This window comes from Macrobrachium rosenbergii, chromosome 23, assembly GCF_040412425.1.
Source record: "Macrobrachium rosenbergii isolate ZJJX-2024 chromosome 23, ASM4041242v1, whole genome shotgun sequence".
In the NCBI taxonomy this organism is placed as follows: domain Eukaryota; kingdom Metazoa; phylum Arthropoda; class Malacostraca; order Decapoda; family Palaemonidae; genus Macrobrachium; species Macrobrachium rosenbergii.
In genome coordinates, this window is record NC_089763.1 from 40,032,537 (window position 1) to 40,059,437 (window position 26,901).

Below are 26,901 nucleotides of genomic sequence, written 5' to 3' on the forward strand. Positions count from 1 at the left end.
CCCTGAGCACAGCACCACAATAAAACAACCAGACAACACTGTCACCTACACTGAAATAAAAATCACAACCCATCCACCGAGAGTGGTGGGTGTCCCAGGTACATCGTACCCCCACCGGCTCCTCCAAAATCAACACCTCACCAAGGTGAAGAGATAGTGAAAGAAAATCCTAAGCTTCCTTCTGAGATACCATGCCAGTCACTAATAATGATCACAAGGTACTATAAAATATTAAAACTGTTTTAACTTCATTAAAAGTTGTGAGAAGTGAAGAACGATTATACATCCAGAAGGTCGATTGCAGAACGAAAGTAAGAGGAATCTCGTGCATGAAAGCTAATGAGGCAGAAGCTGCTCTGACGTCCTTAGCTTTCACTAAAATTTAGTCAAAATGCTCTCCTGAATCTGAGAGCAGTCTCAGAAATATGGTCCATTAGGATGAAGGACAATGCATTCCTAGATAGAAGGCAAAAAGAGTCCATGCCACAACACTATAGATTATGGAAGGTCCTCTGCTCTACCGATCCTGCTCTAGTAATACCTGAAAACTCCAACTGGATAGAGAGCTCTCTATTCTTCCACAGATCCAAGGATGAGGGGAGAGTTGAAGCCAGATGATCAGGAGCTGGTGCCAGGTGCTGGTTGCTCTGAGCTGGCGCCAAGCTGTGGCTGGAGCCAGCCACGCTGGCTACCAGGTGAGCTAGGTGCTCAAGAGCTGGTGGAGTGTTCCTAGGTGCTCAGAGCAAGAGCTGGCGCCAGGTTGTAGTTGGCGCCAGGCGAGCCGGAAGTCAGGCGAGGTAAGAGCTCAGGAGCTGGTGGGCGTTCCTGGGCACCAGGCTGTAATTGGCGCCAAACGAGCTGGATGCCAGGTGAGCTAGTCGTTTGGGAGCTGGCAGGCACTCCTAGGTGCTCGGAGCATGAGCTAGCGCCAGGCTGCAGCTGATGCCAGGTGAGCTGGAAGACAGGCTCACGCTCCTGGGTGCCCAGAGCCCTGTTCCTGACTGTCAAGAACGTCTTCTCTTCCATAAGTTCTTAAGGGAGAAAGAACGGGTCCAGGTCTTAGGATAGTAGCTCCGACCGGAGAGATACCCTGTCCACGACACCAACCACAGAAGATGGACCACTTCCCCTGGTATACTGTACCGCTGCGGAGGATCGTCTGAGGTACCCGGCCATCTCCATTGCTGTGCGGCGCAAAAAGCCTCTCGCTGGCAGGAGATGGTGGATAACCTCCAGCCATGAAGACACAGGGACTGCAGTGCCTGGTGGTACTGCTCTACGTGGGGCTGACACAGCAGGTTGGGCCATGGGGGGGGGGGATCTCTCTCGGCGCCTCAGAGTAAAGAGCTAGCAGGTTGGGATACCAAATGGCCTGCGGCTATTTGGGTGCCACCAGAATCATTCTGAGATTCGGAGTGATCATCGCCTGGCTGATCACTCTGCGAATCAGACAGAACAGAGGAAAGGCGTAGACGTCGAGGTTGTCCCACGGGTGCTGGAACGCGTCCTCTGCAGTGGCCCATGGGTCCGGCACAACAGAGCAGAAGGTCTGGAGTTTCCTGTTGTGCCGGGTGGCAAACAGATCGATAACTGGACGCCCCCACAGGTCGAATAGCCTTTCCGTGACTTCTGAGTGAAGGGACCATTTGGTTCCGATCATCTGATTCTGGCGGCTGACCTTGTCTGCCACGACATTCCTTTTGCCTGGAATGTACCTGGCTGACAGCTGTACCGAGTGAGCCACGGTCCCCTCATGCACCTGCATCGTCAACTGGTGGAGCAGGAGGGATACTAGACTTCCCCTGCTTGTTGACGTATGCCACTACCGTGGTATTGTTACTCATCAGTACCACGGAGTGTCCCATCACTCGATCCCGGAACTCTTGGAGAGCCAGGAAGGTTGCCTTGAGTTCCAGGATGTAGATGTGAAGGTGCTTGTCGTCTCGGTGCCACACTCCCGAAGTCAGCAACTCCTCCAGGTTTGCGCCCCATCCCTCGGTCGATGCATCTGAGAACAGCAGCTGTCCGGAGGGGGAGTATGCAGGGATACTCCTATCAACAGGTTCCTATCATCCATCCACCAGCGAAGGTCCTCTCTCACCTCCTCAGAAAGAGGGATGAGAAAGGACTGGGGGTCTCGGGACTGGGACCAATACTCCTTTAGTCTCCATTGTAGAGACCGCAGGTGAAGACGCCCATGAGGTACCAGCTTCTCCAGCGACAACAGGTGACCAATGACGACTTGTCATTGCTGGGCTGGCTGTTCCTGTCGAGACAGGAACAGCTGTGCTGCCTGCCTGAACCTATTGATATGAGAGTCCGAGGGAAAGATTTTCTCCGTGTCTATCAGCATGCCCATGTACTTTATCCTCTGCTTGGGGGAGAGATCCGACTTCTTGAGATTCACCATGATCCCAAAATCGCAGCATAACTCAAGGAGTCGATCGCTGTTCTGCAGCAACTGCTCGCCAGGACTAGCCAGTCATCAAGATACCTCAGTTGACATATCCCGTGTGAATGGGCCCAAGCTGACACGAGAGAGAAGCCTCTCGTGAACACATGATGAGCGGTCAAGAGCCCGAAGCAGAATGCCCTGAATTGGAAGACCGACTCTCCGAGGATAAAGCGGAGGTACTTGCCAGAGAACGGATGAATGGGTATTTGGAAATACGCATCCTTCAAGTTCACCGTAAGCATGAAGTCGTTCTCCCTGATGGAAGCGAGCACGGAACGCGTCATTTCCATCATGAACCGCGTCTGACAAACGAATCGGTTCAAGGGAGAGAGGTCTATGACCGGTCTCCATCCCCGTGGCTTTCTCTACATGGAAGACACGGCTGTAAAAGCCTGGGGACTGGTCCAACACAACTTCCACAGCACCCTTATGGCTTGCACTTCTTGCTGTAGTGCAGAGTCCTTCGGTGTTCCTTGGACGTAGGTGAGGAGATGAACCGGAGAGTAAGTGAGGGGTGGCTGAGACTTGAAGGGTAATAGATATCCCTCCTGAAGGACATCCACTATCCAGGTCTCGGCTCTGCGTCGCTGCCACGTTGCTCAATGGCTCAACAGGCAACCCCCACCTTCGGCAGCTGTTGGGGGGAACACCGCCCCTAGCGTTTCCCCTTTTTCTTCTTCCCCTTACCCCCTTTTCTGGATTGGAAAGCGGGCTGAAAGGGATGGGAAGACCCACCCTTTCCAGAGGAAGAAGGACTTCTTAGGGGTCGAGGAAGTGCTAACCTGACCCGAGGGCCTGGCCGCAGTGGAACGCAAAGACCCGGAGGTCTTGGACACTGCCTGGTGAACAAGCCAGTCGCTGTCATCGGCCAGACATTTGTCCACCGCAGCATCCACCAACTCTTGAGGGAAGAGGGAGGTAGACCCCAGCAATGGTCTGTTCAGCAGGGTCATTGCAAACTCAGGCCCCCATGGACCTGGAAAAGCGAGAAAGAACGGTGTCCCTTCACTTCAGGACCAGGTTAGCCCACAGGTTTGCCATCTGGTGGGCGAGGTAGTCTCCCGAAAGCGGAGTCTTCCCCAGGTACGACAGCGTCCGAGGAAACAGCCACTTTGGATACTGTGAAGGACCACAGATCCAGCCAGGAGACTGCCTGGAAAGCCACCATGGCGGTGGCTTCCAGGGTTGCGGCCTCTTGCTGAGAGTGGGTGATACTCTCTGCAGTAAGCTGCTGCAACGAGAGACCCGGATCCAGACGAACCAGGTCTGGGTCAACCTGCTTAGACGGCAATGACGAGGCAGAGGAGGAGGAAGTAGCTTGTCTGTGTGGTTCGATCGAAGTGAATTGTCCTGCTCAGACACAAGACCATTCACCTAATCGAGTACCCCCTCAGCAAGTGTGGACCACGGCAGCCCGACCGAAGCCTTGGGTTCCTTCTTGGGTCCCCAAAAGGATTCGAGGCGCAACAGACAATCCACAGATGAAGCTGTGATCCCTTCCCCGAGGTCATTGTGCTACGAATCAACGCAATTACCTCAGCAAAAGTCCTCTGTATCTCAGGGGTGTCTGCGTCCTGGGGAAGAGGACCCTCGAGTCCTTCCAGGGTGCAGTCCTCCCAATCTGCTCTCCCTGCAGGAGGGAGAACCTTGGCAGACCCCCGTGATCCTTCCTGCACCACGTGGGTGTATGACCTGGCCAAATTGAGGACTGAGCCAGGCACATACACCCCCGAGACAGAACTCTGGGGGGACAACTCATCGGAGTTCTTCCTGTCCGACTTGCACCCCCTGAGAGGAGCTGAGGAGGTAGAGGGGACAGGTGAGGAAGACTGGGCACTCTCACTGGTCTTGCTGGCAGAACCAACAGGAGAAGTGGGCCGGGAGCGGTCACCAACCCGCAGTGGTGACGGCAACCGGGGTCGAGGAGAACGCTTTCACCTGGGTGAAGCATTCTCCCGAGGAAAGCGGAGTGGCTCACGCAAGTCGAGCCGTGCACTTGGCACCCCCGAGCCAGGCTGGCCACGTGAACGTGGTCGGGGACTGGGAGGAGTCAAGCTCGCGGCTGGCTGGCGCGAACTTGCGCTGTCCTCTGGACGCACCCCAGTCTTCTTCCAGGCCGAAACCTCTCGAGAAGACTGAGCAGGGGACCTCTTCTCTACCTCACCAGGTGTCTGGATCCGAGGGGCCGGTGCACCTTCCCGGGAACCTGGCTTGGTACTCAAAGAAGCACTATCAGGAAGAGTCTGAGCTCCTGCATGCTCGGACTCTTTCTCCTGCCCCATGCCCGCGTCAGTACGGAGAGAGGTTTCTCCCATACCACACCGGGGTATTCATCTCTCCTTAGAGGCCCGGGTACTCGGAGCGACTTCGCGATCGAGTGTCCGACACGGTCCCGCTGGCCTCAGAAGCAGGCTTCTTAGACACAGCTGGGGGAGTGAAAACCGCGGTCTGCACGCCCTCAGCTCCCGATACAACTGACCCGGGGATCAATGCAACAGTTCCCTGGTTCGTGGACCGGGAAGAGTCAATGAGAGATCCCGCTGCCTTCCCTGTGGAAGGAGGCAGTCCCTTAGAAGTCTCGGTGCATGACTTCTGGGGCGGCGGTGGAGGGGGGGAGGGCAGGTTCCTTCTTCTTCGGCTGGCGAGCCTCGGAAGAAGAAGAGGAAGAAGAGGGAGCAGACGACGAAGATGAAGACGACCACACCTTCCTCGAGCTCTTCTTCGACTTCTTCTTCATCAACTTCCTCAGGATGACAGTCAGGTCCCCCATCCACAAAGGAGCAGCAGAGGGCACAGGAGCAACCAGGGGGGCCCGAGGAGCAGGCGTGACCTGGTTAGCAGAGAAGGTGCTCGGGCCAGCAACTAATGGGGCAGGTGCAGCAGCGCGGGAGCCAGGAAAGCCAAGAGAAGTAGTCAAGTTCAAGGGCCTGGGTGGCCCATGGGAGACCAGGCTGGCCCGAGTGTCAGGGAAGCGAGGAGCCGGAACCATGGTCATGAACGAGCGTGAGTCGGCAACAGGAGTAGGCATCGAAAGGTAGGGCACCGATGAAGTCACCATGTGTGAGGGGCCAGGCAGGGATAATGGGGCCAGGAACCCAGGAGGCAGCGGCATGGAGTGGAATGTAGCAGGAGCGGCCGACAGCAGACCCTCCAGTGACGGAATGCCAGGCAGACCCAGGTGCAGCCAGGCAGAGGCGAGATCAGGTACCTGACCAACAGAAGATGCTTCCATCCCCAAGCCTGAGCACAGAGTTGGGTCAAAAAGGGAAGCCTCTACACGCTTTGGGGGAAAAATTTCGCCCCCGGAGTGAGGAGAGGCCCCAGAGAGGATGTCCTGAGGATCGCTCCCCTGTGGCCTTCCACACCCAATAAAATGAATGAGGAAGGGGAAGGGGAGTCCTCACCCGAGGGAGAGGCAGCAAGATGGGGAGGCTTGCCAGGAGGGAGAAACGATCCTGATGGATCAGGCACCTCGGGAGTCGTCGGGGAGGGTGTTACCCTCAGACGTTGCCATGGCGGGTTCCTACAGTACCGTCTCCTCCCCTCAAACTTCACCCACTGCTCGGCAGACCAGGAGCAACACTCAGCACAGGGCAAAGCACGCAAACACACACGTCCCCTGCAGGTGGGGCAGAGGGCGTGTGGGTCCGCATCAATGCTATACAGGCAGTCCCCAATTATCGGCGGGGTTCTGTTTCCGAGGGTATGATGATAACCGAAAATCACCACTAACCAAAAATCGGCGATTTCAGCGCTTTTTCTGCGATTTTTGGGGGTTATCGGCGCCGAAAAGTGCCGATTTTCAGTTATTGGCGCCTCTGTTAGGTATGTATTGGCGCCAATACTGTTAGAACTTTGTTTTTTTTTTTTTAGCTTTAGTTTACCCTATTTTGTTGTTTATTTTAGTTTCCCCATCAGAGTTTTGAGTTTTCTTCCTCCACATGATTTTGAGTTTCTATTCCTGTTTTGATCCTTCGCCTGTTTTTTCTCAGAGTCCTGTTTTTGGTTTCCTTGGGCTGCCGAGGTGTAATCGGAAGTCCCTGAGCCCTAGTAGAGCAGTCTAGTTCTGGCCTCCTTGTTGGTACATTTGGATTACAGCAAGTTCACACCTGTATTCTGCATATACATTCGCTCCTTCATTGCAGTGATATCCTGCTGCAACGCTGCTGCCTCATCTTGCTGTAGCCTTGGGCCAGTATCTGCCTGGGGAACCTCGCTGTAAGCAGGTATAAGTTTTTCCTAATTTCGTAAGAGAGACGTGGACCTTCCGTGTGGAGATTGTTCTGTTGGTCTGCAGACCTTTAAAGAATAGTGGGGAATACCTTCCCACCTCTTTGAGTAACGTTCAGCCATTGGAGTGTTGTGGGGAACCCCTTCTCGCTTTGCCTTACTCCGTTACGTCTCCTTGCATCAACCTGCAGTTCCTCATATAAGGATTTTTGTGGAGCTTAAAACTCTTAGTGGCCACTTTGTTTTTGGTAGGGCAACTTAGTTTTGTAAATTGTTAGGTTTCATTCTGGCCGTTATTTTCTTTCTTTCGGGACCCCCTTATTTTGAGAATGTGTGTTTTTGGTTTCTCTAATTAATAGTGTGGGTGTTTTGCTGAAATTATTATTGTATACATAGTAATTGTGTGAATCTTTTTCATATTCTGATGTATTTGTATTGGTTCCGGCAATCATTTCTATCTGTATCGTGCTTGTAAATATATTATAATATTTTTACTTTTGGTATTTGTATCCCTCTCTGTTAATATTTGCACACTGATTGTTATCTCACCTATCGTGACTTTAACTTTGGAGAACACTTGTTGAAATTTGTTTTTCTTCAAAGTCTTGTATATGTATGATAGCCCTTAGAAAAGGGTCCTGACAATACCCAATTATTGGCGCCAATAAACGGAAATCGGCGATTTTCAGCGCCGAAAATTGCCAATTTTCGTCGCTAGACAAGCCCCATAAAACCGAATCACTGTTAACCGAGCCCCCCGTTAACCGGGGACTGCCTGATATCTAAATGAATTGCACTTTTTGCCTCCCACCCCAGGAAACACTAGCTGGGGGAAGGAGGGCTTAAAGGACTTATCCACATTCATAGTCAAAAGAAAAAAGAAAGTACCCCCTGGGAAAAGCTCAACAGCAGTCAGGCAGAGAGCGAGAAAACAACGTCCGCAGTCTACGACGGCTGAAAGCAAATTGGAATGTTTACATCCTGGCAGGCGGTACTCCCGCCCCCTGGACAGTAGTTGATTGCCTAACCACCTTGCTCGAAAGTTCAAAGGCCGTTTCCAGCCTATGCTGAAAGTAATTCCTAATGTAAAGGACCGACAGTTTGTACTGTTCGTGTCAAAACAAATCAGCAATAATACTTCACCGAAATCCGGTTATACAACTGGCAAATAATGAAAAAAACTACTGCAAAGATCCAATGTTTACATCGAGAGCGGCAGAAACACAATGAGTTGTCTGCTTAGTCATTCCTAGTACTGTATTCCCGTTAGCGGGCGGTACTGGTCACCTACGCTAAACAACTGAAGCGCTAGCGCAAATTTTAAGTTTAAACTGCCGCAATAGTTTGAAACTAATAGCTATGTAATTACTTGGTAAGTTACTTATATAAAGCTCACTGACAATCAGGTTGTACATTCTGTGAGGGGGTAATGCCATCAGTGCACCACACATGATGCACTGTAGGCATTACTTAAGGTTCTTTGCAGTGTCCCTTCGGCCCCTAGCTGACACCCCTTCCATTCCTTTTACTGTACCTCTGTTCGTATTGTTTTGTTCCTATTTTTGTTTGCATTATGCAGTTATAATTTTTTTTTTTTTTATGGTTATGTCTTCTACCTTGCTGTGCCAAGGGTTCTATATACATTATTTTGGGGATAGGGTAGAGGGGGGGATTTAGTGATTAACAATCATGTTAGAAAAGGAAACTGAATGAAAAGATAATTTCTGAATAGCTACATGGAAGTTTCAGTTCAATGTATGAGGATAAGCATGTTTGGGGTCATAAATCTTTGGCTATACTGTACTTTGCATCAATAAAGTAAGGAGTTACACTGCTACACTTACTGGGCGATCCAACAGGTTGTCTTTTCCGATCTGATCCCCGATGGGCCATCCCAAAGGGGGTCAAGGGTAAATGAGCAACATCCAGGGATAATCTTGTAGAATCTAAGGTGGTCCCTTGCTTTTCCATGCCTTCAGCCTGCTAAGTAGTAAATGGAAAGAACACTATAAGACTACCATATGAATATATGTACACTACTAAAAAATATTACCAGTTATTATTATAAGACAATTCCTTCAATTCTGTCCTATTTGCAAGGCCAGTGGTTACATGTACATGTAATTGTGAAGTAAAGAAAAGATTCACAGATCAGAATGAACACAAAAGACTAGTGAAACACATCTCTATAGTACATTAGCACACTTTTAATAGCTTACTCTCACAAAGGTCATGCAGACTTCAAGTAAGCACTTTCTCCCCGAGGGTGCGATGTCTACATTAGATAGAGGTAGGGTTGACACAGGGGTTCCTGAGCATGCTTGGGATCCCAAGACTTCTTATGACTTCTTGGCAGCAAAACTGCTCCAGACACTTAATCTCATACTTCTGCCAAGAATACCTACAGGTAACAGGATGTGCGACACCGCCTTCTTATCCATGGCTGAAAGGACGTCTTTCACTACCGCTTCTGGGAAAAGGCCTTCCTTGTCAAAAGGTGCGAACATCAAGGCTGTCTTTTGCGAAGAAGTCACAGCCTTAGATAAGAAAGAGCCCCAAGGCTCCCATTTCTTCAGAGTGGCCATGGCGAAGAGGGAGGAAAGTTCGCCTGCCGCATCATGGATAGCAATGCCGGTGCAGGTAAGGAATCCCGTGATTCTCTCCAAGATGTCTTCTGCAACATTAGCCTGCTCAACTTGTTTAAAATTAGCTCCCAACGACCAAACGAGAAACTGACAATCTCTAGGAGCTTGTAGAGGTTCTTGGAAAGGTGTTCTACATCCAAGGCAGGAAAGAAAGTCTTGGCAGCTTCAAAGGAGATGCGTCTTGAAGGGTCCACAAGGGAGCCAAAGTCCCCTTGTGCTGAGATTGCAGAGCCTAGTGAAGAAGTTCCTGTGCTGTAATAATTTTGCCTCCTTTTCGACAGCTTTGAAGGAGGGTACGCAAAAGGAGCTTTACCAGAGGATCACTTAGCTTCCAGCCAGGCCTCTACCTCCTTCAAGGCTTCATTGGAGGGGGTGGAGAGTACTAACTTGGGAAGGGAACTGTCAGGACACTGCTTTCCCAGTAGCAACGTGGAAGTCGGGGAAGAGGGGGCTGTCGGCTGAAAATGTTGAGGGTACGACTGCAGACGAAAGTTGAGCAGAGAAGCGTAATGAGAAGAAGGCACTGAGTCAACGGGACCTTCCTCTTCACCAGAAAGAATCGGTTCCATGCCAAGAACGTCTAAGAGTTGAGGAAGAACAACTTCTTGGTCCCCAGGAATACAAAGGACTTTGTGGACTATCTTTTCTAGCTTCTCTTCCAGCAGACTAGATTCCTGGGAAGGTGAGGATGAAGGCAAAGGAGGAGACACTTCCTGTATAGGAGGAGGAGGAAGAGGCACGGGAACTTGAGGCAGACCCTTCTGGAGAGGGCTAGGCATCTTGACTGACTTAAGTGACTTGGGAGGGAGCGTCTGAAATGCATCTTCTTGATCGGAATCCCATTCTGAGCAACCCGGTGCAGGGCTAGCTGTCCTTTACTTACAGAGTTTAGGGTCCCCAGGGCAGGGATTACCAGAAGATTGCCTCTTTAAGAGTCGAGAGGCATGATCCCACTTGCGATGACAAGGAGGGGGAGGAACTGAAGAGCTGGAAGATGAAGAGACTGAAGATGAACTGTTGCTACTCTCAGCTGAAGAACTTACCCTTAGGGAGTGATGTTTCAAAGCCGAATGACTTGACGAAGATTCTGAGGACACGATCCTGCGATGCCGACGATGGCAAGAGGAGCGATGAGTCGATGGGGAAACACTACGCGAACTTGTGCGTTTACGACACGTCGAAGCTTTTCGACGCTTCAGCGCGGAGTCAAGCTCACACCTTTCAACATAAGGACTAAGGCTTTTCGGTGCCTTAGAGGACGAGCCTGCTCGTGGGCAAGAATTTCTGACCTTTTCGCCAGCGCCGGACTGTCTTCTAGCCTCAGAAGGCGAGCGGGACAGCTACCTTTGCTCAAAAGAGTAAAAAAACGAGCAGACTCGCCTGAAACACGATCATGAACAACAACATTCTCATCACCAACATTTACGTCATCACCAACACTAACGCCCGGACCATGGCGCGAACGCACTAAACTTAAGACAGCATCTATGAAAACGTTCATTTGCACTACCATCTGAGTTCTGAAAAGAACAAATTCTGATTTATCAGCCTTGAGGCTGGGCTTGGCTTTAGGGAAAACATACTGGGAAGCTGGTGAAGAAGAGGGGGGAACATGAGGAGGGGTAAGAGCAGCGGTACAGGAGGGAGGAGGGAAGGAGGAAGGAACAGCCGGTAAAGGGGATGACGCCGACGCCACCCGTGAAAAAGCTAGCCTAGCTTCCTTACGCTTAAAAGCCTTCCTATCCCCATCCTTAACACGCTTTACCTGATGGGAACTGTACGTGTGACAAAACTCCTGACTCCATTCAAAACACTCACTGCATGTGTTCTCCTGGGAACGCTCCTGCCCCCTACATGACGTACACAAAGAGTTACGGTCGTACTTAAGTTTAACAAGTTTGGAAGAACACCAATTCCCTGCGCAAACTCTAGATCCAGAGAAGCTGGGATCCGACATAGCTACCTATTTCACAGAGATAAGCTAGCTAGATTAACAAACAAGACACTGAGTACTTCACCAAAAAGAGACGCCAGAAAGGAGCGCATCGAGATGAAGTTATCCAAACAGTTTGAAACGAACGGACGCGCGAGATGCGTTCATAACACGCCCGAGATTGAAACTGAAGCTGTTTGCTGGGCGGGTCTCCTTCCAATTCTCCCCACCGGCATCCGGTGGCGCTGGGTCTCCCGCCAATTATATCAGCGTTCCAAACAAAGTTTGAAAAAATATATCTCGGACGTGACGAAATTTAAGAAATTAAAGCTTTTACAGTGTTTTGGTAAGGCATTATAATGAAACTGGTATTCTGCTTCCCTGAGCCAGATCCCTGGGCAGCCCTTGGAATACCCCTCTCAATACCCCTAAAACAAACTGGACATTTATGCCTGCCCATCAATTAATCTGACCTGTTAAGTAATCAAATGAGTGTTGATCACACCAAGGCTTACAGTGACCCTAGTATCTCCTCTGCAACCTTACTCAGATGCCATGCGAGCCTCAGTGAGAGACCTCAGACCAAAATATCACAATTATGACAGTCTTCCTGCTAGCCTTAGCCTCTACAAAGCACACTGGCAAACTGCTTGTCCTTGCTTATCTTGTCTGGCTTTTAGAAGGTTGGGAATCTCTAGTTCTCAGTCATTCCTCTGCGTCTTTGGTGGAATCCCTGATCCAGTCAGTTACTGACAAAGAGCTTCTCAGTTCCTGCTCCCCAAGACTTTGTTGGTAGTCATCTGGACAAAATGCTTTATGCCTGGTGTGACCCATGAGGTTCTATGTAAAAAGGATGTGCCCCTTAGTACAGAATATTGGTGCTTCTTTGTAAGCCCTGGCAGGTACATGAAAGAGGTGTCCACAAACACCTAAACTGCTCACTTAAAAAAGCTAAACCTCTCAAATCTTTGATATTACAAATCTTAGGTATTAGTTCAAATTAGAACATATAAGTTTACCAGTGCCCTTTCCACTTGGCCTAATTTACTGTCTTATGTAAGTGTTTACTGTAAACCACAGTACACAGATGGCCAGGTCCAGCAGTGATATGTTTATTTTCTAGTGAATTTTTGTGTTTTCAACAAACATTTGATACTGAACTTTACTGAAACCACACAGTCTTTAAGTCCAGATAAGTCCCTTCCAATAAAAAATAACTTTTTCAATTTCTAGCTAAAAATCAACTTTGGTCATACAGAACAAATCATGCTAACAGGGATGGCCTACCAGTATATCTTAAGCCTGTCTTTTCCTTCCTTAACCTAACGTGTATCAAACTCAGTCATATGAAAATCTAACACAGCCCATCTTTGACCAGGCTAGCTAAGACTGGGCTATACTAGCCATGACATCGTGCCTTCTGATAGTTTGAACTGAGATAGCCTAGAACTAGGCCTAAGCTAGAAAAATGGTCATAATTTATCAGAATGCTGGTTTTAGAGCCTTCAAGTCTGCAGCCCCAAGACTGTACAATAAGCTCCTTATTGATTTCAAAAGAAATTAAAATACAGAGTATTTAAAGAAAAAACTGAAGATTCTTTCTGAGTAGGCCTACGAATATATGGATTTGACAATTTGCCCAATACAAAAATTCATGGTAAAACTGAAGACTAGGCTACTACCACAGCTTGGTTCCTAACAGTGGCCCACCGGAATACTGGCCGACTTTTGTTTATGATTTTGTGTATGATTACATCTTCTGTTTAAATTTTATGATATTTACCATCTTTTTTACATGTTTTTACGTTCATCACCCGGGTGCTGGTGCTAAACACTGGGCCCATTTTGCATGCAAATTTGCAGTTGCCTAATCAAAAGGGGGCAGTAGTGGTTTGCAGTTTTACGAAATTCATTTTGTGTATAGTCTAGAACAAACGAATTTGCGGGTCTCACAGGGCCCCTTCGGTGAAGTGGGACCGGAAACGAAACTAACTGTAGCCTAACTGTAAAAGAAGGCGAAGATAACCATATGCTATTGCCTAGGGTATGCTATATCAGAAGTCTTATCCTATCCATAGACTGGCTAGCTTAGCCTATACTAGCCTACGCCATAAAAATGCCAGAATAAACGCACATTAAAAGAAATTTCTAATTTGGCAGAAGTATTAATAAATTTAAATTCCAAACAGGACACGGAACAGGCTAGCGTAGACTCGTCATACTAAAACTTACATGAAAAACTTGTTTCCATTGTTTTATGCACACTTCAGACTAGTGTCCAGAATAAATAAAACAAATTTATCAAATTCATCACCTATACATACCTCTTCAACAACTGAACTGGATAAATAATCATCAAAACGCAAAGACTATTCCGGATCGGACATTTAAATTACAATACAACAATAAACATCTACTCTTCTTCTATGCTGCAGCGGTGAAGAGTTTGAAGACTACAAGACTATTAGAAAGGAATGGACCAGCAACTACTACTATGACAACAGCTGCTTATGAATATAGACAAATACTATTAAAAGCGAAATTAATATTTTATAATAAAATCACTTAAAATAGTATACATACTGTTTTAAGGCATGATTTTTTACGTGTTACTGAGGGCCAAAATGACAAAGATGGCTCTTCTCGTAGGACTTTCACTCAAATTTAATAAGGTATGGTAAGGGCACGAATTTGTTGTGTTTGTGTGTGTGTTATAAACAGTACACGTATGGCCTCGATTAATTAAAAAAAAAACAGATTGCAAGATCTTTTGTCTTTACTCTAAGACATTTTCAAGTAGAAGCAAAAGATATTGCAGTCTGTTGTTTCAGTTTCCTCATAACCACACACTCCGTTTGCGTCTTACATCAACTTTTACCAAATGAAGCAAATTTGACCATAATATCCCTTTTCATGGATTTGTTTATTTCTTCTCTCTTTACTTGTGATATTTTCAATTATAATAAAGTTTAAGAGAATTAACTCAAAGGTTGTAGTACAAATAAACACAATTAAAATATTTCAGTTTTGGCGAGGCAGGATAAAGCCAATTAGCAGGCCGGGAGAGTGAACCGAAACGCAAGTTTAGAAACATAACTGAGAATTTAATAACAGGAAGAACAGCATAAGAGTCAAAATGGGACCAAGACCAAATTTTCTTGTTATCTTTTTAACGGATGGGTCTCTCAATGATAATGTAGAAACTGCAAGTGATTTAATAAAGTCAAATAAACAATGCTCGAAAAAAAGTGGCTCTGGACTATTCACCCTCTCTCTTATACCAGTTTCTTTTTGAGTTTGTAAACTGGCTCAGTTCTGTTCCACCAAAACTTTTAACACTCAGGGAGAGATGCACGCTGAAACTTTATTCTCAGTTGATGCCTTGAAAGACAGTTCCCTCTTTTCCATATTCCAGGGCACATTAAGCAACCTTTAAACTTATCCTTGAAGCATCACTAAGGTATGTGAAAGAAAAAGAATATTCAGAATTATGTTTATTTTTATTGACATTCATTTCCATCAATCACTCTTTGGTAACTTAAATGTAAATAGACAGGCGACCCATATTGACCTTGCATCCTCGTGGTGGCCACATTATGGCAACTGATGTATTAAGACTAGTCCACTAAACATAGCGTCATCCAATGAACCTATTACAATATCCCATCCACTTCCACTCTTAAATAAATAATACTGGGTGAGGCATGAAGAATATCTATGTTTTATGTATGAAAAAGATATAAATATTAATATGGTGGCAGGTAGTGATTAGATGGCGGGTTTTCTAAGGGTAATCTTGGTGTCTCATAGAGTGTCTGAGAATCATCAGTTTCGAACAATGTGAATGGCTCTCCCTCACTCCTCGCTTCGTATTTTTCTTGTGGGGGAATGCCGAACAGCTTGTCTAAATCCACTAACTGGGGAAAGCTTGTGAATTTTTCTTGGTATTCCTCATCAGATGAGTGTATCTTATTTTCCTCCTCAGTATCAACAAATGGCAAAGTGACAAAGTCTCGCTCAGCGGGAGAGAGTGTTGTTACTTCAGCCGTTCCATAAGGTTCCCCCTCTCCTGCTACTTCTTCCTCGTCCCTTGGAAGGAAGGCGTTATCCTCTTCCTCATTGTAGGGTGATAATGTAGTGTCTTCTTGGTTTTTGCTCAGAGGAGTCTCACTCGCCTTGTACACCAATGAAAGCACTGGGTCCTCGTGAGCTGTTGTTCTAATTTCATTCAAGACTGTTGGAAATACAGTTACTGGTTCTTGTGAATCGTCCCCTTCATGTGAATTTTCCTGAGATTCAACAAAACTGCCTGTTTTTTCTTGAATAGCTGGCAACTGGACATCTGTTTCGTGATCAGAAACATTTGTTGCATTGCCTGTGTGATTAGATTTTTTAATTTCTTCAGGTGTTTCAGATCTCACAAGGGGATCTGCTTCATATTCATTTCCATATAAGCTTGAAATTGTTGTATCATATGTGTCCAATTCTGTGGCAAAGTTTTCTTTAGGAACCTCTGAATACAATGGACTTTCGTGGTCAGGATAACTGGTGTCAGTTTCTGTTGGTTCATTAACAAAATAGCTTTCATCAGTGTTGACTGTCAGAGATGGAATTTCTGTAGCAATTTCATAATTTTCACCATCATCAGCATTCTGTGATTTAGCAGTTGCCAAATCATCAGTTATTTCAAAATGACCTGAAATTTCACGATTGACATCAACAATGGTGTCATCTTCAAACAGGACTGGTTCTGTAGTAGTTAAGTCATATTCTGTCTGGTGGGCATCATTTGTGTATGTATCAACTAGCAGGTTTACCTCATTTCGTCTAACATCTACTTCCTCTGGGAACTGGAAAAGGTTTGGGTTAGCTGGTAAGTCTGTTACTGGCTCTACCTGATCTATTTCTGTCGTGTCTAAGTTTTCTTCGGGTAACTGACTTAACTGAGGAGATTCATGCTCTGGGAGAACTGGGTAGAGATCTCCTTCGTGCTTTTCAGAATGAAATTGTTCTGGGATTACTTCATTCACAGGTTCTTGAGCAGAGGACCCTGGGAACGTAGTTACTCCTGGTACAATAAAATTGTTTTCGTCAGTGATCTCTTCCTGAACTTCAGATGGTAACAAAATCTCAAGAGAAGAGTCTACTTCATTAACTGGTTGAGAAGAATGAAGTGGAACACCGTACAAAACGGGAATTTCAGGAATAATTGCCGAGGGTGATTCAAAGGTTGAATCAGCTTGAGGGAGGACTTCTGAAACAATTTCGTTCAAGTCAGGTTTTGCTTCAACACTGTTTTCCAAGACATTCTCTTCTTGGACACTTTCATCAACGGGCTCTTCCTCAACTGAAATCTCGGCTGGTATATGTTCCTCTGATAAAAATCCTTGCTCGTCTTGAGAGGGATCATCCACATTTTCTTGGCTTATAGGAATATAACCTTGGTTTTCTTGAGCAACGCCATACTGTTGCTCTTCTGGAACAAAATCTACGCCTGAATCTTGCTGAATAAAATTACCATCAGAAGCAAATCCTTGACTGATAAAATTTTGTTCATTGGTTTGCTGATAGTTTACTTGGTCTGTTTCTTGTTGCTCAGGGTTGTTTATTGGGTATTGCTGACCTGAACTATATGAAACCTCTTGCTGTTCTGGTACAAAAGAATATTCTTGCTGTGGTTGAGTGACAGGTACCTCTGTTTGCTCCTGAGAATAAGAGCCTCCATACTCCTCAGGTTCATAACCAGTATCTTGTTGAGCAATCTCAAGGTTTACGCTTTGTTGAACAGGGACCTGGCTATTGAATATGTCAGCACTGGGAACTGCAGTTTCATCTTGAAAAGTGTTGAACTGATTTTCTCCAAAAGCTGTAATGTCTGTTTCCTGCTGATCGAAAGAAGTAGTTCCAGTTTGCTGATTGTCAACATGTCCTGCAATCTCTTGAGAATTATAATAATCCCCATCCTCACTGATTGGATCAGTCACCAATTTGTCTTCTTGAAAGATATCCCCTTGTTGTTGGTCATATGCATTATCAAAGGCTTGCGGGTTTGGAAGGACTGTAACCTGCTCTTCTACAGGTGCTGGGCTCTCCTCTTCAGGTACCAATCCAGTTTCTTGCTGAAAAGAGCCGTCATATGTTTCTTCTTGCTGAATTGGAAGTTCCTCTTCATTTTCAGTCAGCACCTCTGTACCTTGGGGACCAGAAGCATAATCGGTCACAGGCTGTTCAGGGAGCAAACTGGGTTCTTGTTGACCATCCTTAACCTCACTCTCCTGGTACTCTGGAACAAACTCTGGCTGAACAGTAGTAACATAATCATTTTCTTGGTGAATAGAGAAAGTAGTATCATCTTGAAGATTTGTTGGGTCTGTCTCTTGCTTGAAAGAGGTAAAATCAGACTCCCCCTGTAATACAGAAGAGTCAGCTTCCTGGTGTTCAGAAACCTGATAGATGGGGAATGCTTCAGCCCCTTGATCCTCACTAGATGGGTTCAACTCCTGTGGTACTATGGAAAAGGAATCTTCCTCTTGTACTTGACCTGTATGACTTACAGGCTGCTCAGGGAATAAAACATCTTGCTCACTGGGAAGGAAATTGTCTTCTTCCTCTTTAGCTGTGTAGCCTTCTTCACTACCATGATAATCTACTTGGTCAGGAACAAAACTGCCTTCTTGATCTACAGGGATAAAATCACCTTCCTGCTCATCAGTTATAAGGGTAGAATCTTCAGGGAGGAAAGAGGAACCAGCACCTTGATTAACTGGACTATAATCTACTTCTTGCTCTCCTGGGACTACATCATTTTCGTACTGCACAGGGACTAAACCATGTCCTTCCTGAGTAGGAAGCAAGACAGTCTCTTGCTGTGCTGTAGTAAAATCTTGTTCAGAGGCAGAACTAGTCTCTGACTTTGGAAGAGACACCTCGCTCTCTGTTTCACCTGAAGCAAGGTTATCTTCTTCTTGGGAGTTTTCAACAGTATCAAAGTCGTTTTCTTGCTGAGCAGGAATGAAATCTATGTCTTCTTCACTACCAGTTGTATCATTCTGTTGCTGGTTTAAGGTAGGGATTACCACATTATCTTGCTGTGCTGGAATGGTATTACCCTCCTGCTGGAAATCTGTAGTACCGACCTCTTCAGAGTTAGAAGCATAAACTGTTTCCTCCTGAATAAAAGGGCTTTCCGTGTCTTGAACTGAATACAAATCTGAGCCCTGTTCAGTACTCTTATTTTCCTGAGAAAAACTTGAAGACTCCTCATCTTGAGATGGTATTCTGGCTTCTCCTTGCGCAGGAATAATGTTCGTTTCTGTCTGGATTACCGGGTATTCTGGTTCTTGTGTCGCAACATCATCATCTTCCCGTGGGAAACCATCAGTTATTTTATCTTGACCAGAAAGGTATTCAGAGGGGGTCTCAGTTATGGGTCCTACCTCCTGCTCATCATCATTTTCTTGCGCAGGAATTTCTGTTTCTGTCTGGGTCACTTGATTTTCAGATATTTGTTCAGCTGAGGGGAAATCTGGGACAGTTTGAACAAAGGGTGTTTCTGGTTTATCTGTAGCAGCATCAGCATCTTCTCGTGGGACACCCTCAGTTATGTCATCTTGACCAGAACTATATTCAGAGGGAGTCTCAGTCTCAGATTCTATTACCTGCTCATCTTCATTTTCTTGCACAGGAATGTCTGCTTCTGTTCGGATTACTGGGTTTTCAGGTACTTGCTCAGCTGAGGGGAAATCTGAAACAATTTGAACTGAGGGGTTCTCTGGTTCTTGTGTTGCATCACCAGCATCTTCCTGTGGGACACCCACAGCAATTTCATTTTGACTAGAAATGTAATCAGATGGGATCTCAGTCGCAGGTTCTTCTTCCTGCTCATCCTCCCTGGAAACAGGACTTTGTTCAGTGACATAAACTGAAGGCTGGTCCTCATCTTGGTTGACAGACACAACTTCATTCTCAACCAAATCTAGTTGCTCAACCTGGGGAGGGTTAATTTCTGGGACATCTTCGCCTGAGACTTCCTCCTGTTGTACCGGTTCCTGGGTGTTTTCGACGACTACTTCGGGAATGGGCCGTCTTGGTTGCTTCCGCTGTCCAGCACCTTTCTCACCCGATGTTCCGCGAGTTTCCTGAGCTACAGCTCCAATGTTAACGTTAAGTCGATAGTAGTCCTGGGCTCTTGAGCATTCAACATTGAACCACCACTGACAAGTGAAGTGTTCCTGATTGAAGATTGTGCCGTTGGGACACAAGAAAGTTCTGTCACCTCTGTTGTTGCAAACGTGGAAGACCTGGCAGCCTGTTTCCATATCGGCATAGTATCCTGGAAAGAATGATTATTTCCATTTATAACTTGCTTCAAGTGTAAGTTAAAATAACTCTACCAGGAAGAAAAGCTGCTTTGTTATACCAAGATTAGCGCACATATTTATTTAAAATAGCCTACTCTTAACACTAATTTTCATCAAGCGTGGTGGCTAGTTACATAAGTAGATTAGGCTCAAATGGAGTTAAGCTACAGTGGTATGGCGCTTTTTCGCTATAACTGTGGACACCACACTCAAACATACAATTTAAACAGCATCTTATCATGCAAAGTGACCTCTTCTGGGTTCCAGCAAGAATTAGGATTAATACGTACATAACTAGACCACGTAAATAATAAACAAAACCAAAAGGTATAACGTAAAAAAATATTCAAGTGCAAATGAACATCATTATGAATAAACAATAGTTGTAAAACAAGTTAGAAAATATGAAAGTACTGTTCTTTGTTAAAGGTAACAGCTCACATAACAGTGTCAAATTCAAGGAATGGAATATCCAAGTGCAACAGGAGCAGCAGTGGCAAGAAGCGTGTAGAAATTCATGATGTAAAATTTGTCTTCTGACGTTTCCCCAGCGTACAAAGAATTCCAAAACTACCCTCAGTGTCCAAACCAAGACTCGAGGCACAGAGTAGCAGTAATAGTAGTAGGTGAAATTTGCCTTTCAAACGGCTCCTATAGATGGATAGATAGACAGGTAGACAGATGTGCTGAAAGCTGCTTTGCTTTGGCATGATAGTAGTAGTAGTAGTGTAGTAGTAGTAGTAGTACAGGTTTGTTGCGAAAAATAATGAACGCTGGTTTTTATAACGGCCCCCCTGAAAGACAAAACAAGATGCCACCTCACCTTCATGATATCTGCGGCAGTCGAACGAGGTTCGTGGTGCTTGCCAGTAGATGGGGTAATCAACCCCGGGTTCGCCCGGAACGGCCTCGCGCAGCCATTCCAGCCCCAAATGGTGGTCGTGGTGGTGATGGTCGTGGTCATGGTCATGGTCGCCTGCGTGGCTGTGGTGGTCCGTGGCCGTTGTCGCTGCTGACTCCTGGAAATGAAGAAGTTAATGATGGTCTTTGGTTCCTCCATATTATTTTGTCATTTTTTATTTACTGTTATTGGTATCATCAACAGAATGCCCCTGGGTCGGGTGAGAGAGAGAGAGAGAGAGAGAGAGATGACTAAAAAGAATGAGGGATCAACAGCCAACATGATCTAAACGATACAGAGAGAGAGAGAGAGAGAGAGAGAGAGAGAGAGAGAGAGAGAGAGAGAGAGAGAGAGAGAGAGAGAATGAGGATCAACAAAATGATACAGAGAGAGAGAGAGAGAGAGAGAGAGAGAGAGAGAGAGAGAGAGAGAGAGAGAGAGAGAGAGAGAGAGAGAGAAACAAAATGACTAAAAAGAATGAGGGATCAACAACCAATATGATCTAAACGATACAGTACAGAGAGAGAGAGAGAGAGAGAGAGAGAGAGAGAGAGAGAGAGAGAGAGAGAGAGAGAGAACGAAATGACTAAAAAGAATTGGAGATAAACAACCAATATGATCTAAACAGATACAGAGAGAGAGAGAGAGAGAGAGAGAGAGAGAGAGAGAGAGAGAGAGAGAGAGAGAGAGAGGGGTGTGTGGCCATAATATAAATAAATAAATAAAAATTGCTATAAACACGCTCAGATAAAAATGGTAAGCTCTTAGTAGTTCCCAAAGTAATTTTCATTCCAAAATCCTTCCACCATTATCAGTTCCAGCTGTAATTTTGCAAAAGGGATGTAAATCAGATTTTTCGTCTGTGAATTAAATACAGCTATAGAATGCGATCAATAAACGTCTCACCGAATGCAAATTAATCTAGTATTTTGTTCCAGAACCGAAGCATGTTTGCGAGAGTAAGTTTTGGGGATATCTGCACGGACAGGGTTTCTAATCCTTAGTTTAATGCTTGTAAGCTAAAGGATTCAGTATCAGTATGTAGTCTTAAGAGACAACGAAGAGAAATGAAGTGGCCAGGAACATAACGATAGCTATTTGCCAACTTTCCTTTTCTATTTAAACATATTTCGACAAATCAAAGACTTTTATGAAATAGTAGAAAAGAAGAACAGGGGAATACCGCAATCTCGTCGCCTATCTTCATGTTCTTACGCTCTAACAGTTTTGAAAACGAGAATTATTTGGAGATGATGAAAAAGAAGACTTTTCTCGCAGCAAATCGAGTTTTTCTGAAGACTGACGAGAGTCCGCTTACATGACGCGTCACGCCATTCCCAGGAACCCCTCTTGGCATCTGGACCTTGGCTCGCATGACCGACCTTGTCATTGTCAGAGCGAGTTGGCCTTATGCCAGCTCGAGCTGTGACCGCGTCTGCGTCTCCGGATGTGACTCAGAATAACATTATATTGTGTTAAGGTAACAAAGGCAAATATGTAAGAAAAATACAGGTATCACAGCAATTAAAATCGTGACTAATACAATTATTTTTATAGAAAAAACTTCTAAATGTCTTTAAAAAAATTCTGACTGGAGAGGTTTTGCTCATCACGGTCGTAGCGAGAATTCAGTAACAGAAAAACAGTTTTATAATCAGAGGCTGATGGGATGTGCAAATAAAGCCTTTATTGGCCACTTAAAAGTGCTCGGAGATTTTAATCTTTCTTTATATGTATCTGTCATTAGTGTTTTGTCATGCATAAAAGTCTGCTGCCTACGAATGTGCATTCTTTTTTTTTTACCTTTCATTAATGATATGTCTTATTAATATTTTGTTCTCTTTGAATATATCTGCGACCTTCGAGTAATTTTCTAATCATTATTTTGTATCTTAAATTATTTTGCTCTGTATTGTATAAATGTCTGCCACACACGAATACTTCTTTAATACTCTTTTTTCATCTTATTTGAAATCTTGTATCGTTTATTATCAATGTTTCTTTTAAATATGCCAGTTACATCTGAGGGTTTTCGTTTTTCAAATGTTTAATATCTTATTTGACTTGACAACATATATATATACATATATATATATACATATACATATGTATATATATACATAGATATCATAGATATATATATATATATATATATATATATATATATATATATATATATATATATATATATATATATATATATATATATATATATATATATATATATATATATATATAAATATATATATATATAGAACAAATACTTTCTCTTCTGCGTCTGGGAAGACAATGTTCTCCTCTCCTGTCAATACGAGCTGTTGCTCCTCCAAATTCGTCTCTTCGGGTATGAGGGCGAAGTCCACCTCTGCAGGTGGGTAGATGTACCCGCTTTGGGGCGCCCCTTGCGCCGTCGCCGCTAGCGTCACTGTGGGGAAACACAAGGTGTTTAAAATCCAAAAGTCATCACTGAAATTCCATGGTTTATGCACCTGCAAACATCTGTGTGGGTCTATCGGACTATACAGGTAATTTCTTGGGCACAGTTGTACTCAGGTGCCATACTTCTTGTGTGGCCTGGTTGGCAGAGCGCTGGTCTTTCACTTGAAAGACCTGGGTTCGATCCTGATGTTAGTCAGAAATTTATTTCTGTTCCACACGTAATTGTGTGTTGATATTTCTAGCATGAACATACGCTTATATTTACAATTGTAGATACAGAATATCTATAATTATAAACAATCGCGGATTGGTACGTTTACATAAATACATTTCTTTTGTTTTCCGTCAAGATTACCGCCTCTGGTTCACTAACGCGCATAAGATAGAAACAATTTTAATCCTAAATTAAACTATCATGAGTTTCCGTTAGTCGGATTCATTTTCTTATAGGCTACTTTTTGTTCTTCCCAAGAAATAGGAGAAGCATTCAGACAAAGACTGAAATTCATGATAATTCTCAGAGAAGAAGAAGAAGAAGAAGAAGAAGAAGAAGAAGAAGAAGAAGAAGAAGAAGAAGAAGAAGAAGAAGAAATATTCTCCTTAAGAAGAAAAAAGAGAAAGACTGTAAAAGTATGTGAACTCCATAAGCACAGTAAGAAGAAGAAAGAGAAGAAGAAGAAGAAAAAGAAGGAAGAAAGAAAAGAACGACACGAAAGAAGAGAAAGACTAAAAGTAAAGTCAATAATTCAAGTGAAGAGAAGAAGGAGCAAAAGACTCTGTAAACAAAAGTGAACTTTATAACCACAGCGAGAAGAAGAAGAAGAAGAAGAAGAAGAAGAAGAAGAAGAAGAAGAAGAAGAAGAAGAAGAAGAAGAAGAAGAAGAATGAGGGGTAGGAGGAGGATTAGAGTTCGGTGACCAGGCGGAGAGGAACAGACAGAGGGAGGAAATGAATTCCAGAGGTGAATATAAAACCAGAAAAAAAGAACTAGACAATATTCGTCTTTATTCCGGGTCACGGTGACGTGTCTGGCATTTCCTTCTGTTATCGGATTGCTTTGAGAGAAAATTCGGGTGGCCTGCTAAATGGAAAAGATATTTTTGAAGTAAAGTATTTCTTTGGAAGCACTTAAGAGGTGGAGGCTCCAAGGCTCGAAGTTAAAGTATACATGACTGGAATGTCACAATGGAACCGATTTTATCATGATCTTACTGTGTTTTATCATATCAAAATCGTCGACGATGTAATTAATAACTTTATTATTTACAGTATTGCTGAATTGCCTCTTCTAAATCTTCAAAAGTGATTTTAAGATCAATGATTACAAATATGATTTGTCAGAATATCTTTTGTGTTATGACAGAATATTCAGAATGCCAATTAGCAAGAATATTCGAAAATTAATAAGTCAAATAAGAGGAAATTTCAACAAAATGTCTCTCCTAACTTATGAAAACCTTAAAGTCCATCATCAAAATTGAAATGCGTTAAATTCCTTCTAAACACGATTAAAAACAAGCTGAAATCCCTAAAATGTAAGTCTACGGTTTTTTGTAAGACTTTCTACATATCGAAGTTTTTAAATGTCTCTCTTCTGATCTTATAAACACTGAAGCATCTCTTCTTAGTGACTGAATTCGTTAAAATCCCCACATTTTTTATCTTTTAAAGACTGAAACATCTCCTCATACAAATCTAAATATCATTGTAACCTCCGCCTAAAAACTGTAATACGAAAAATATGGATAAATACGGCCAATTTTTTTCTTAAGCAGTTTCAGCGTACTTCGTCCATTTTTTTTTTTCGGACTGGAACTGTTACTCTGCCAAGTGAGTTCGATCTGTTTCTTTCGTCCACATTAAAGGAACGAGTCCACCGTCTCATTGCACCTTCGATGACCCTAATGATGACAGGAACCCGCAACCTACCACCCCTCCCAACCACTCTTCCTCCCCCCACCCCCTTCCCTCAGACATCAAAAGGCCATTGTGTAAAATTTTGTTTGATTTTTTCTACTGCTTGATTGCGGTGACGCCATTGCAGAGAGTAAATGTGACGGGAACGTGCAAGACTCACGAAAGAATGTGAATAAAAAAAAAGAGCAGAAAAAATCACGAAGAATTTAATTTATACATGTCTTGTCTTCACGTAGTTTATTACGCGGCTATAATATTTTCGATCAAATTAGACTTTCTTCAGTTTTCTTTGCCAAGTTACATAGAAGCTAATATACTGAAAAACAAGCTATCGTGAACTCAAATCATATCCGGGAAGGACTAGATGGTCTTCTTAATTGAATATAACCAGTGCATAACAAATATAACTAAAACAATTAGATAGGATCAATTTATAGAAATGTAAATAGTTCATGGCAATACTCTCATTGCATAAAATCTGACATGAAAACGACTACGTTATTGCAATAATTAACTTGCAAGATGATAAAAATGGTTAACCTCCTAATTATTAACTACTCGCTAAGACTACTCAAGGAGAAGCGTAAGCTATAACGTTTTCAGAATAGCCATAGTACGGTTTAAGTGTTGAAACGACATGACACATAGTTCTTTGAAAATAGAAAATAAGAAAATTTGGAGATACAATTATTTTTACATGCATATGGCAACAGGATAATGCTAAACATATATGCTAGTGGGCTGGATGTCAGAGCAACCATATTAGAGTATAGATTTATTCTTAAAAAGTATGTTAGTTGCTAAAGAATAAGTGGCATTTACAGAAAGACGTAACATGCAAGCATTTCTTGATTTTAAAAAAGCATTATTTTGAACTGAACAACGTAAATAGGCAACAGTCCAAGAACCGAAATATAACTGAAGAGCAGAAACTTCAACGCTACGAAAGAAACTGAACCCACAAGACGACATGCTGTATCAAGTCATGAAATTAAAGCAAAAGTTTAGAGATAAAAAAAAAAAAAGTATGCGAGGATTCTACAAGCCACCGCAACCGCTCCTGCGTTAGATGATAAGCGGTATCCCTCATAGGACCCGAGGACCTTCGGACTGGGCCGAGTCTCTTCTTCACTCACCAACTACACTGATCACAGACACCAACATCTCGTCGACTGCCTTGTCCTCTGCGGCGAGGTCCTTTTATATGCCCACCCGTTCTGGGACCCGGGCATAACCCGCTTTAGCATGGATGATGTCCTGTTGGCCCCGCCCACTCCCGAACACCCTTTGCCGTTCTTCTTTCTTCTTCTTCTTCTTCTTCTTCTTCTTCTTCTTCTTCTTCCTCTTCTTCCTCCTCCTCTTCTTGTTCTAATTCTTCTATCCTTGTGAAAAGCAAGGACACGAAGTACAAGCAATCTCATCTGCAAGCGATGTGGCGCCAAGTTACTTTTACTTTCGAAAATAAACACAGAATGGAATGGACTGGTTTCAACATCTCACTGACCGAAAAATTATAATTACAATATAATCTATTATATATATATATATATATATATATATATATATATATATATATATATATATATATATATATATATATATATATATATATATATATATATATATATATAAATATATATATATATATATATAGATATAGATAAAAATGAGTGTGTTTACACATATAAGTCAATCATATATACTTTTGTGCATACATATACAAGCGTTTGCGTATAGCTACCTATATAACCGTATCCACGCAAGTAAGTATATGCAGAAATATAGACCGCTGAACTTTCTTGGCGTTAAATTTCTTTTTCATCTTAAAGACTTAAAAGTATCGAACGATAAATGGTCTCCGTGATGATAAGAACAAACAGAGATGAGTGTCAATTGCTTGACATGAAAGGACGAAAAATCAGGAATACCTTGAAATTCTTACTTCGCTTTTATTCTCGCTGGTTATTTATTACAACCTCTGTCCCTTAATTCTGGATTTGTTATTTTCTGTGGGTTTAACC

At 43.8% G+C, this 26,901-nt stretch overlaps 2 protein-coding genes across 8 annotated transcripts in view; both read right to left on the bottom strand.

The window, feature by feature from the left end:
- LOC136851532 (uncharacterized) overlaps window positions 1–13,723 on the bottom strand; it is a 70,749-nt gene extending 57,026 nt beyond the window's left edge. For 5 of the 7 annotated variants that reach the window (XR_010856912.1, XR_010856911.1, XR_010856909.1 and 2 more), the window contains exons 1-2: window positions 13,588–13,723; window positions 8,530–8,668 (exon numbers count right to left, since the gene is read on the bottom strand). Coding sequence is in view for 2 of the 7 variants with exons in the window: in XM_067125768.1 (XP_066981869.1) it covers window positions 8,530–8,656 (127 nt within the window). In the remaining 5 variants the exon portion in view is untranslated. The remainder of the gene's footprint in view (window positions 1–8,529; window positions 8,669–13,587) is intronic. The other 2 variants (XM_067125769.1, XM_067125770.1) reach the window with 2 other exon arrangements.
- A 1,021-nt stretch (window positions 13,724–14,744) lies between these two features.
- LOC136851535 (protein P200-like) lies at window positions 14,745–26,051 on the bottom strand. Its single transcript, XM_067125776.1, has 4 exons — window positions 26,017–26,051; window positions 22,789–22,949; window positions 20,447–20,642; window positions 14,745–19,595 (listed from the first exon to the last, which is right to left on the bottom strand). The coding sequence occupies exons 1-4, from the start codon at window positions 26,042–26,044 to the stop codon at window positions 15,010–15,012; spliced, it is 4,971 nt and encodes a 1,656-aa protein (XP_066981877.1). The 5' UTR covers window positions 26,045–26,051; the 3' UTR covers window positions 14,745–15,009.
- Window positions 26,052–26,901: the final 850 nt, after the last annotated feature.